At 42.0% G+C, this 12,932-nt stretch overlaps 2 protein-coding genes across 2 annotated transcripts; both read right to left on the minus strand.

The window, feature by feature from the left end:
* Positions 1-1,366: 1,366 nt before the first annotated feature.
* tmem39b (transmembrane protein 39B) lies at positions 1,367-6,489 on the minus strand. The gene is made up of 9 exons (XM_079174415.1): positions 6,354-6,489; positions 5,461-5,663; positions 3,999-4,218; positions 3,721-3,804; positions 3,342-3,496; positions 2,364-2,697; positions 2,066-2,253; positions 1,848-1,968; positions 1,367-1,715 (listed from the first exon to the last, which is right to left on the minus strand). The coding sequence occupies exons 2-9, from the start codon at positions 5,589-5,591 to the stop codon at positions 1,482-1,484; spliced, it is 1,467 nt and encodes a 488-aa protein (XP_079030541.1). The 5' UTR covers positions 5,592-5,663; positions 6,354-6,489; the 3' UTR covers positions 1,367-1,481.
* A 934-nt stretch (positions 6,490-7,423) lies between these two features.
* On the minus strand, positions 7,424-12,932 carry LOC306707106 (KH domain-containing, RNA-binding, signal transduction-associated protein 1-like). The gene is made up of 11 exons (XM_079174417.1): positions 12,602-12,932; positions 12,019-12,146; positions 11,529-11,645; positions 11,276-11,422; positions 10,648-10,769; positions 10,240-10,498; positions 10,036-10,112; positions 9,895-9,956; positions 9,588-9,762; positions 7,747-7,808; positions 7,424-7,663 (listed from the first exon to the last, which is right to left on the minus strand). Exons 1-9 carry the CDS (start codon positions 12,690-12,692, stop codon positions 9,653-9,655), a joined length of 1,113 nt encoding a protein of 370 aa, XP_079030543.1. The 5' UTR covers positions 12,693-12,932; the 3' UTR covers positions 7,424-7,663; positions 7,747-7,808; positions 9,588-9,652.

Below are 12,932 nucleotides of genomic sequence, written 5' to 3' on the forward strand. Positions count from 1 at the left end.
ATCATCTACGAGTGACACAAACACGACTTACCGAATCAATTACGCACCAGAAGGCAAACCGGCTGAGCGAAGCGTCAAATTTCTCCTCCCGCCATTTAAAAAACGTCTAAGTAGACCTCACGTGAACTAATCTTGATAAACCACAGTTTAGCTGCTGAATTCTGCCCGCTGTAGCACAGGTGTACATATATTATAATCACTGGTCCAATGTAAAGCGCGACATCGATGCGCTCGGCTCGTGCGGAGCTGTTGTGTTTTATCAGTCTTAAAGGGACAGTCCTCTCCTCTGTCCTCTGTGTGTGTGCGTGTGTGTGTGTTTCCTGACAGTTAGTATCACTGTTTACTCTTCGTGTCATACAGGTGCGACGAACATCCTGCCTAGGTGATGAATGAATCAGCTGATGATGCAAATATCTTGTTTCTTGTCATAGCCTGGTGGGTTTGCCATTGTAGTTACTCGGCAACTTAAGATATACACTTAGGCCACATGGCGACGCCATTGTTCCCCATCTTCCTCTACGATCCTCTCTCTGTGTGACACCTTGAAACACGATATACTCCTCTACCTCCATGAGTGTTTGATCCTTATATGCATACACTGCTGTCAGCTAATGGTGGAAAAGGTAGCTTACTCTTATATTTTACTTAAGTAAAAGTAGCAATACCACAGTGTAAAAAATATACTCAAAATATACTTAAATCACCAAAAGTAAAAGTGCTCTGTATGCAGAATGGCCTATTTCATATATGTCATATCACTGGATTATGATTAGTGACACATGAATGTGTAAGCATCACTAATGATGCAGCTAGTAAAGGTATACAACATCCTCCATCCCGACACTCTCAGCTCAGATAAGATTTTTTTTTTTAAACTTTAAAAGGAAAGAAACTTGAAGAGCAACAGATGAGGGATCTGTCACTGGCCAGTCCCCCAGCTGTATGAAAAGTGTAACACTCACAGAAAAGTCTGTGATCATTTGAATTTCATTATCGTTTCACTTAATCACAACCAGTACTCTGGGTTGCATTTTCAACACCACTGAATTTATAGCATCAAGTTTAGCATTCCAAAAATATGACTCTTGGATTCCGTTAAAAATCTTTGCTTCCATAAATACTCAAAAGCTGAAATAGAAAAAAAACATACCATGTTGTTATTCAGCAATTGTAATTAAAACATTAAAACCGTACCAGATTCTCAGCAATGACAAGACAATAAGTGCAACCTGTCATTTGAAATTCCCACCTATTGGCTGAGAAATAGTTCAAATTGTGAGTTTAATCTTTTGAGGCACAGAGGTTTCATGCAGTCAGAATAAAAACTAAAGCAAACCTTTAAAGTAATACAAAAATATGTCTTTTAATTATGGCGGATCAGAACAGAAACATGACACAAAATGCAGTTTGTAGAAAAAATACAGAGCTCTTAGGCATGTTTTTGTTGTTCCAAAGTGAATGCGAACAATAACAACTCAATTCTAACTGACTTTCTGGTCCGATGAGCTGTTTGAGTACGAGTATGCCTTTCCTAGGACGATTCTGTCTCTGAGCAGCTTGAAGAAGGCGTAGTAGTTGCTGAAGAGAATCAGAGCCAGTGATATCGTCTGATGCCACTTTTCTGAACATATCAACGAGTAGAGCTGGTAGAATATCATGGCGCCTTCCAGGATGATGAGTATGTTCAATATTCGTAAAGGCTTGTTGAAGAAGAACTGCGGGGAGGGAAAGTGACAGGATGCAGTCATCAGATAAAGTGTGTGCAAGTTGCTGCCCTTTTTTTTTTTTTTACAAAACAGGCAGTACAGGAAATCTCTGGTGTCTAGTGTTCATTTGGTAATACTCACATAGAAGCGATAATGGGACACGTCTGACGGAACTGCAACATTATAGTGACCCATGGCCTTGTAGACGTTTTTATTGTGTTTCACCAGGACTCCCTGGGGCCACATGTACTCTTCTGTCCATCTGGGCGGAGAGAGACAGCAGATTGGGATTAGGACTTGAACCAAATTAGTCCCTAAATGGACCTAGAGCCCAGTGATACACCGCGAGTGGTACATACATGTGCTGAAGAACATTGGAGCAGAGCGAGGGGTCTACTTTCTGCCAGCAGCCCAGGTGAGCTGCAGCCTTGTGAAGCAGGTCGCAGTATCGCGGTGGCAACAGGTGCCTCATGAGGATGACTGACGTACTGACTGACACCAGGATGAACAGCTCACAAGACCAGCGCTTGTCCACGTACTGTGTACTCTGAGAGAAAATATACAGGCAAGGACAAAAATAAATAAAAGACAAGTGATATTAAAGCATTTTAAATTATCAACGTGTAAAAAAAAGTTGCAATTAAGACAGTTTCTTACCTTGACAAACCAGACAGGAACGAAGGCCACATAGTAAGCACTGAGCATCGAGCTGACCAGCACCTCCTTCATCCTCCAGTTGAAGTCCATCTTCAGGTACTCCACCTCCTTGCGGATGAGATCCGGGGAGAGGCAGCAGGCGTGAGTCGGCATGGCCTGGACGCCGTACAGCTGGCTGGTGTGCTGCTTCCACGTCTCCTTGAGCACAGTCAAGTAGTCCCTGCCCCGGCCCACGCTGCCCACCTCCTTGGAGCCGATGCTGGCAACGGGGGAGAGCAGACCTGCTCGCCGGAAGTCACAGCTCAGCCGGAAGAACGGAATATACATCCCGAATCTGTGAGGAAAAACAACAGCTTATTTTTATCAATACCTAACACATTGCGTCCACACTGCCAGGGTGGTTGAGCAAATATTCTCACGGTGAAAACAAACGTTTGTGACACGACAGTCTGCACTGATATGACAAATATGGCGCCAAATATCTCTGTGGCTTCAGTTAAAAACTACATAATACCACGTCATGAAACTTGAAATGCTAAGCACACTCATGCTGCAGAGACACCATGGACAACAGCATCCAAACGTCATATTATTAATATTCAATAAACCGGATGTTACAATGCAATGTTTCAATTGAAGCTCCTCGCTAGAGTGCTTAAGAGACAACAAGCACCAGATCACTTCCATCATTCAATCCTCAGTTCAGACTACTTTTAAGTGAGCCCACTTTATTTTTTGGCAACCATACATACAGCTTGTTTCAGCAAAAACTGCTTTAAATCCAATCTAGCTCACGAAAGATGGGGAAAATATGAGCGCAGACACATCAGCAGGAACCAAAACAACTGAAGCTGGTGAACACAAACTATGAAATGCATGCAAATGTTTTTTATAATGCGTGTGGATAACATGGAACCACCAAAAATAGTTTCTGTCAATCGAGTACAACCCTCTTTGTTCTCCTTGAGTTTCACTCACGGGTAACAGAGGAAGAGCAGGCTGAGGACGGAGTACGTCCTGAAAAGGTAAATAAGGGAGCGGCACAGGCTCCAGCCCGTCAGCGTGAGCACAGCGAACCGAGCCGTCACCAGAAAGATCGAATGAGGGAAGGATAGTTTCCCACTCTGTGACGCCTGGGGGACACAGATGAAGGGGGACACAGAACAGTCGCATTAATACAACTTTGCCATTAGATTAATATTCAACACAGAACATAATTAAAGAGAAAAAGCACAGTGCGGGACTCATTTGCATCAAACACAGAGTGACATGACTTCATATTTGAATGTGTAGCAACACGTGTGAGGGACGAGAGCTAAATTCTGAAAAGGGTAAAAGCCAAAAATTCAACTCTTACCTCTTTAACAATTGCTGCAATTAACCTCCTTGCCAGTATGATGACTGTGAACACCAGCATGTTATAATCAATAAGGTGAAAGTTCTGTGAATAACAAGATGGATTCAGGATTATTCCTCCCACTTACATTATTTTGTCAACATTAATAAGCACAGCCTAAAAATACCAGTCAAGGCTACCAGCAAGATATGCAAATGTCGAAATAGAGATACAGTGATCGACGAAAATAACCAAAATAAACATGACCGTGAGTCCACAGCTGACCACTGAGTGCTCACCAGTGATGTGTGTGAGGGAGGGTGTGATGGCGGGTACCACCACACAGTCTTGTAGATGTTGACGTAATGGACAAAGAGGGCGATGAGGTGGCAGAAGAAAAGATGGAGCTCGAACAGCACGTTACGATCCATGGACAACTCCGGGATCTTGCAGTGCTTCAGAGGAACGACCGTCTGCGCAGCCAGCGGGGGGTTGGACATGCATGTCCCCGAGCCATTCCTGCAGACCAAACACAGCCGTTTTATTATGACGCATGTACCACTCTGTGGCAATATGGGACAACTGGAGTAGGACACATCCGTGTCATAGGGTACATCCCAAGTGTCTTATTTGTCATTTCCTCGCTTGAAGTGGAAGTTAGTCTGCGCCGTCATATTGACGGCCGTCCCAAAGCTCTTATTTCTGCTCTGAGGAGCGAGGAGGGATCTCAGAGGAGCCATGAGCAAGGACGCAAGAGAACAGCCTTCCAGGAAGTGTTTTAATGGTGGACACGCCCCCTCATTGTTCATCAGTTATGTGATTGGATGCTGTGGCTGATCGGACTGATCTGATTTTTCTAAATATCACTGGAGTTTCATACCAGAGTGAAGACAGATCAGAGATATTATATTATATTTATTAGTTATCTATTTGGTTAGTTTTCTGATTCATCTGGTTTAAATATATGTTTATTGTAGACTGAACAATAAAAAGGACCACAAACAACTTTCTTCATTTATTAGAAAGATTTGTCTTTTCATGATCTGTTTCCCTCAATAACTTTTATTATGGATACAATTAAAGTCAGAGCTTTTTACATCATGTATCATCATTTCATTCAGTCACGTGAGGCTGATCATTCCTGAGGGTTTGATGAGATATATCATTTCAATTTCCCCCGAAACATGGAACCTAATAACTGAATTCCAGTATTCAAGTGAACCCATAATCATATTCTGGGTTATTTAATAATGACGTCATAATCAGAATTTTTAAAACGTACAGACGCAAATAAGTAATAAATAAGACAAAATCGGTCCTGTGCTTATAAACAGAACACAGTTTGTTAAAGAGGTAACATCTACAGTGATGATTACTGTGTGTCTTTATTAGTTATTAGTATTATTAGTTACTATTATTAAGCACAGTGATCATGTGAACAGACACAAACTTCTCAAAAGTCTCTCCAGCTGTTAAAGCAGACTGACAGCTGATCCAGCTGTCATCAGAAACAGACGTCGCTTCACGTGACGTTACTAAGGAAAGGACGTCTCAAATCTCTTTAAACATATTTCCTCGTTTCCTGTCTCCTCGCATTGTTTCCTTGGGAGGGACTAAGACGCAGGGAAACGGGAATGCAATTAAGAGACTTGGGATGCACTGCTCAGTTCATTCCTGCAGCCCAGATGAGGGGCAGTCCGTCAAGACTCCCAGGCTGCAATGTTCATCTCTTAACTCTCTATGTGGTGTATCAGAGCTCACCTTGTCCGGGATCGCACCCCTGTGACCGGGGAGCTGGTTGAGTGGTTGCCGTTGCTGACCGAGCCTGGTTCATTGCTTAGTGGAGGTCTGCAGTACGTGGTACGGTTCGCCCCTCTCCTTCCACCAGCCATCGCAGACACACCCACGGCTCACTTCTCCCAGCTATGCGACCGGTTTTATGATTCGTCTCCTTGTGTTTTAATCTGTTTACAAGGAAGCGGATCACTGTGACTGAGGAGGCTAGATCTAGAATGTCAAAATATGTAAATCATATGTACTGACTAATGTGTGTAAATGATTTAAATGAGCCTGTGATATGTATCACATAGGATATAATTCACCGGCAGAGCATTGGCTAGTAATGAAGTTAATAATAATAAGTTGCTCAGTGATTGGATTAGTCACAGGGTTGACAATAAGGAGTGCTGCACAGAGTCATAACAACCATTTCATAAATCACATATCTGCAAGTTTAAGGCTTTACGGCAAATCAAAGCACGTGCACAGTCATATAGATCTGCAAGAATAACCTCCCTCGTAAACACAAATGATTAGCTGGCGTTGAACAAGTTTGAGATAGCTGCATAGCATCTTTTTAATATGGTGCAAGTTGTTTTATTGCGGAAGCTGACATTACAAGCTAGCTAAGAAGCAATTTAATTTGCTCTCTCCCCCCGGGCATATATTTAACGAGAGCCGCTTTCAGTGCAAGACATGAGGCAGAGGGCGAGACCAACGTGGACCCGTTCAAAGAGCGACGGACTCCGATCTGTCCGCCAAGACCATGCTTGATTAAATACAAAGATTGAGGCCTAGGCTAGCAGAGTCCCTGAGCAGCTAGCTAGCTCCTAACCAACCTACCAAACAGGCTAGACAAGTGAGGGTAAGCTTACCAGTGGCAGGCTCCGTTATCTGCGCTAGAAGCTGCTCTGTGGCATAAACAAGTTAAACGCAGTAAATTTTCAAAATATTAATTGAAATACTGGCGTGTTTTCCATTGAAATCAGCGAAGACAGTCATTGTTGATGTGAAACTAGCCGCTGATAGATGGGGGCGCGGATATGTTAGCGACCTATGGGAGGAGAGTCATTTAAAGGGACAGTACACCCATATTCAAGCAGTCAGAGGTAGAGCAATGTATTTTGATGATAGGTAATATACTTACAGGTTTATACAACTTTAGGATCATAACAGTACGTTTTTACGTATTGGGGCTGTTGCAATTATGTTATTGATATAGATCCCCTTTTGAATTGAGTATATACAGTCTATACAATTCTGCTTGTGATGTAGCAGAAAGTTGGTTTGATACTATTTGTTTACATGATTGTAATTATTGACTCTGCTTATAATTGGCCAACACGAGCTATAACTAAAACATGTACAAACTGGGAAAGGCATGTGGAATTGAATATTTGCAGAATTGCTTTGGGCCACATTTAAATGTAGAAATACTTTTATTTTGAACTATCACTGGTGTTAAAAATGCACCAACAAAGGCTACAGGCTTCTCCCACTCCAGCACTAGACCCACCACAAGCTCAGGAACTGGTTACCAAGAGCTTGTGTTTGAGTTATTTCCTGATGTACAGTATGTAGTGTAAAATACAGCATTGTCTGTCGTACCAAACACCTCACTTTTTTTATTGCGGTTCATCTGTGTGGATCTCTTAAATAGACTTTCTATGGACTGTAAGCCTGCTTGTCCTGGGTCTTCAAATGCTAGTCTAGGAAGATCTACAGCAGTTTGTCTTTGGTAAATCTCACTTGTTGCATGTGAAAAGTGACAAAGTCCAAACAGTAAATGGGTATCATGCATATATAATTCAGGACAATTGATGTTAGTGTATTTTAAGCAATCCTTTTCTAAATAAAACTTTAGGGCAGCCTTAAATATAGACAACCATCCAGCTAATATGGACAGGCTACTTATGGTAAACCAAAACACAACAGGAAACTTAAGTTACAATTAAAAAAAACTTTATTTTTTCATAAAAAGGCAGTTAAAATGTCTGGTGTAAAAATAATGTAAATCTGGACACATTCAATAAAAACATTAAAATTCCACATGATCAACGATCACATCCTCATGAAAAGTATAAAAAAAAACTACAAATCCCTTGAGGGGTTAGTATTGACAAAGAAGCAGTCAGCCTCAGAGACACAGCAAGGCCTCTGCTCTTTCCAGGGACTTTCAACAGACCTGTTAAAGACAAGAGAGAAGATTTTAACCTCAGCAGCAGAATTCAAAGGCCAACACTTGCATGTAGTATCTTTTCAACTGACCATAAAAGCCCGGTAAACTGGAGTTCAATGTATCAACTGCACCTACACAGTTTTCTGACAACCTAAGAAGAGAAACAGAAATGAGATCTCGGACACACCAGGGACTTCATGCACAGTAAATAACACACATGCAAAACTAACTTTATACTACAAAAGTATCATGCAACTCAAGCTGAAAGGTTTTGTCCACCAATGGGAAGTTTTAACGCTTTGAGTGAAACTACTAATTTTCATTAATCTACATTCTACAGAAATTATCAAGATGGAAATTGGTAAGTATTGAGTGAATGAATGGACCATTATTGGTTTTATTTGAGCAAGAGTTGCATCACAACCATTTCTGATTGTTTTGTACGGCTTATTTTGCTCGGAAATAACTACAGATAGCATAATTTTGTACTTTCAATGTTTTGGATATGTTTTGGATGACTTTCATTACTTGATGTTTTGCACAGAAAACAAAACAAAACAAAAACTCTAACAAATGAGTGTTGGGGTTAGTTTTACCTTCTTGTGGCGATCTTTAGGCTTTTAGAATCCTCTCCTCTGCGATTTTTTTCTTTTATAAAAACCAGCCAGCATGACTTTGCATCAAAGTCAAGTAAGATCCCTGCAAGCTTGATTTGAAATACTGTTGAAATTCAGTTACTTCAAGTGGCCGAAGATACATTGCTCTTGAGAGCTTGAATAGATACACTAACGGAAGGTTAATGACAATCCATGTGCAAGCACTACATCATTCTCAATTCAAACATGTATTTGGCAGCACATTACCTCAAGGAATGATGAGCTTTATTTATTATTGTTTTGGAAGGCAACATTACAAGTGTCATTTAGATAAGTTTTGAAAACAGACGAAGAGGATAAGCTCAATGTCATAACACTGCTTTTGTTTCTTTTTGTCAGGCTAACGTGTATACATACAGCTTATTCAGCGTTGTTGAGAAACCACTGAGGACCACTTTCACAAACGGAAGGCATTCCTTTGGTACAACAAAGGCAAAATACCATGTTTAGTTTGATTAAAAAGAAACTAGAAACTTTATTGAAACACGCACTGCAGAAAAACATTTGGGGATATATTTAGTATCCTATTTAGCCAAAGGTACACAGGCATTATGCATTTTGGAGACGGTACGGCTTAAAGCATACACAGTTGTCCTAAGGTTATGTACAAAATATTGAGTTGGCTGCTGCCTTCCTCTCACACAGTAAGGATTGTTAATCCTTCAAGCTTTACAAGAATAAGTCGATCAGCGTTGATTTCGCAAGTAATAGTCCGGACAGATCACAATAAATCAATCGTAAAGTGGGGCAAAAATAGAAGCATTTTTCTTGGCCAAATGGATTTCAATAGTATTTTAGGATACCCTACAACTTCACACAGACTAGATTTGTATTGTAGTAGAAACAAATATAAGAGAAGACTTTTTGCAAACGGCTCAGGGCTGTATTGAGTTTGTGACTAACTCCGTTATAGTTATAGTGAAGTTACATTGAGGCATTGTGAATCATTTTTGTCCAGTCATGAAGGACTTTTAGAATGCAGCCTACGTGAGAAGAATTTATCGCCACAGTCACATTTTGTTCAGATGCAATTAACTTAAACGATAAATCATTAAAACGTTACTCTTGTTTCTTTGTTAGGGTTATGTCACTAGGACCTGTCAACTACGCAACTGAAACAAACATTAAATGGAAACAGGTAAACAACGAAAAAACCCGTCTTCATGTTTCCCCTCTGGCACTCTATGATACATCCAACAAAACGTCTACCGAGTTTAAAAAATAAAAAAATAAAATAAACCATAAAAAAAGGGAACAAACGAGAGGGAAATTACTTTTGAAAAGTTCAGTGAGTTACAATTGGAGACAGTTGCCATAGCAACTCTCTACCAGTAGCCGTTCAGTATCTTCCGTAGGGATGCTCTCTATACGTTCCCTTCGACTGCCTGGGAGCGGCGGTCTTGCCTCCAGCCCCGGAGCTGGACCATGAGTTGTCCCACTCATCTTGAGCTACAGAGACGGAAAGGAGAAACACAGGAACAAGTCATTAGTTAGACAGGAGATTCAATCAGTGCGCCACAAGTGTCCTCAGTGTGTGTGTGTGTGTGTGTGTGCGCGCTACAATAAAATGTATCATCTTACCATAGGGCTCATACGGGGTTTCCTGGGCCTCTCCGTGTCCATAGTCATAATATTCAGTATCCCTGTGGGCAGTAGAAACGTGTAAGTATAGTACTCCTTCAATTTACAGTAAGATTCAGCAGGCAGGTCATTTTGACTTACGCAGGTGCAGGTTGCTGGTTGTAATAATTATCATATCCCTCATAGGCAGGCTCTGCATACTGCTCTTCATAGGAAGGCTAAAATTACAACACATTTATTTAGGCAATGTCATGCGTGTCACAACTATTGCAACCAAAGGACAGACCACCACAGTCTAGCAAGAGACAAGTGTGAAAAGAGGAAACTGTGAAGTAAGCCACTTACATAGTCCTCGTAGCCATCAGATTTGGACTGTGATGCCGAGGGAGGACCCTGGTGGGACATGGCTGCAGAGGGGAGCATCCTTGGTGCCCCTGCTGCAGGTGGTCTAGAGCGGGGAGCCGAGCCTCCTCTATTAGGAGCAGACGGTGGTCCGCCCCTACCTGATGGTGCACCTCTATGGCCGTTGCCACGCCCTAATCCACCCCGGGGACCGCCGCCCCGCATTGCTCCTCGGGGAGCCCCGCGTGGCATCCCTCGCCCCCTGCGGACAATTAACCAGGTTGTAAAATGTGAATAACAGAAAACGTATCCGTAGAAATTAGCAGTAATTTCACCAGTTAAAAAAACAAAACATGACAGACGATGCTACAATGTCCCGTTGTATTGTTAGTCATGAAATCAGGCTCCTACCGTGGTCCTCCAGCACCAGGTGGTCCGCCCCTGCCCCTTCCAAGGTGACCCCCTCGCCCCCTGGGACAATCCTGGGATCCATTCAGGAAGTTAGGATCCATGTACTCGTGCTCTCCGGGCTCCTACAGACGAAACAAAAACAGTCAATGTGCTGTCATTTTCATGGGACAGCCGTTATAGTTTCCTCAAACCTGCAGCCATTATTTAGTTATATCGTTCTTTACTACGGTATTATTGTCTAATGCGATATAGGGGACCAAAAGAGGTCTCAAAATATCAATTAAATTAATTAATGATATAAATATGTAAATGCAACCTTGTGCATATGTAGTCATAAACAAATTGACTGTAGCCTATGCCAACATATGATGTGCCTGCGCTGCGTTTCAGTACCTGGGAAAGCACAGCGCACACAGAATAACTAATAATTGTTGATGCATATTGAATAACGCAGGGTTATTTTTCCATAGTTAGTGATAGTGAGTTGGGATTTTTGGGGTAATGCATACCTTTAAAAAGCAAAAAGATTAATACAAAGAAGACCTGTCAAGATGAACTGGCAAAGCATTGGGATCAGCCTTACTGGAATGCCAATGTTAAGCTGTAAAACGTTCCCCTGGGCACATACCGGAATAAGGAACTTCTTGACCTCCTCCATAGCGTGAGCCATGCGCATATAGGCTTCTGGTATGGGTGCCATCACCTCAATGAACACATGCAGCTCCATGGACAGGTGAGCGTATTTGGCCTCACCGCCCTTCCTCAACTCTTCCTCCTGAAAAGAAACAAAGGAAATATAAATTATGATTAACGTACAAAACATTAGGACAATACCGGTTATGCTTTGAATAGTGCAGCTAGGAAAACGTTTCTGCAAATACCTTATTCTTGTCTCTCATGGAACCTTTCCCCAGAACTGAAATCTTTGCACCAGTCTCCTCCTGGAGTCTCTTGATTGTGCTGCCCTGTGGTCCCAGAAGCTTTCCAACAAAGTTCACCTGTAGGGAATGTTACAATTTAATTGCAGGCTTGCATTATATTACCAGCAACAAAGAGACAGATTATATACACAGCAGGTAGTACAGCCCATTCTGAAATAAAATCAGGTCACGGTCAACTCCACTTTGCATCAGCCCTTACTCTAAATCTGCATTATTAGAATACTGCAAAATTGATCATGCAGAAAAACAAGCTAAGTACACAGAGCGCATGACTTGAATAATAATGGAACAGTCCAGCTGGAAGAAGAGGGTGCTTTAATCAGATGCAGGTTTTTTATATATATTTTATATAACCTCCAATAGGCCAGTTCACTAAACACAGCATCCAATGGTCAAGCATTAAATGAGAAAGCATAAATGAACCGCTTACCCTGGGATACTGCTTGGTAGGAATGAGAACCCGCTCTTTCAGTTTGAGATTCTTGGTAGCGAACAGGTCCAGGTACGTTTCCTTCTCTGGCTCTTTCTTGGTTTCACCTTTCCCAATCCTCTCGATCTCTGCAGGCGAGAAAGAAAAAAATGTTTTTAAGAATGTGCAATTCACAGGTTCAATGACCAACTCGCGATAAATGCACAAAACATGATGCATAGCAATGATATTTTAATACCAATTAACGTGCTTTTGTCTACTACATGAGCCGTAATAAATAAAGCCCTGTGCAAAAATTAGTCGATGGTATAAACGATCAACACTGATCATTTAATTCACCAAAAAAAATAACGTTAGTCTTTTTGAAGAAAGATTATTTCCGTTACAAATAAGAAAAACACGGTACATTTTCAACCGAGAGAGTTTGACCCACATCGCAAACAACCACGTGTTCATTACGCCATTGTTCAGGCCTGCACCGGCCGCTCGTTTAGGCAAAGAATATGCTAGGCCTCGCGCCAATACTGCCGTTCTACCTAGCGTCCGTCTGCATTCGCCTCTACACGGTAGCGGTCACATTTACCTGCAGAAATAAGTTTCATTGCGTGCGTGAACGACTGGTCCAAGCTGTCTTTTTCGGCCTGGAGCTCCGGAAGGTATTTAGAGTCTTCCATTTTGATTTTCCTTTGTGGGCTTGACTGCACGGCGGACCCTAAATTGAACGCTCGGTTCGTAGCAACACACTACTCCGGCCAGATGAAAGAGCGATGCCCTGCTACGTTCGTTCGACACCGGAGACCCGGTAGAAGCACGTTGCACAATAAGTGGTCGAGTTGCAGGACGACCACGGTATTTTTCCTTTGCACGTCGCGCGGCTCTCTTCAATGGACAAAGGAGCAATGGCGCAGCTGCAT

The sequence above is a fragment of the Pholis gunnellus genome (assembly GCF_910591455.1).
Source record: "Pholis gunnellus genome assembly, chromosome: 15".
NCBI lineage: Eukaryota > Metazoa > Chordata > Actinopteri > Perciformes > Pholidae > Pholis > Pholis gunnellus.

Bases quoted from the DNA above. Each gene is read 5' to 3' on its own strand.
- LOC306707106 (XM_079174417.1), bottom strand. From the start codon at position 12,692: ATGGAAGACTCTAAATACCTTCCGGAGCTCCAGGCCGAAAAAGACAGC. The intron at 12,147-12,601 runs GTAAATGTGACC...TCTCGCCTGCAG, and splicing joins AATGAAACTTATTTCTGCAG to AGATCGAGAGGATTGGGAAA. The intron at 10,770-11,275 runs GTATGTGCCCAG...TTTCGTCTGTAG, and splicing joins TCAAGAAGTTCCTTATTCCG to GAGCCCGGAGAGCACGAGTA.
- tmem39b (XM_079174415.1), bottom strand. From the start codon at position 5,591: ATGGCTGGTGGAAGGAGAGGGGCGAACCGTACCACGTACTGCAGACCT. The intron at 3,805-3,998 runs GTGAGCACTCAG...TGTTATTCACAG, and splicing joins CTCCCTCACACACATCACTG to AACTTTCACCTTATTGATTA. The intron at 1,716-1,847 runs GTGAGTATTACC...CCCTCCCCGCAG, and splicing joins TGTCCCATTATCGCTTCTAT to TTCTTCTTCAACAAGCCTTT.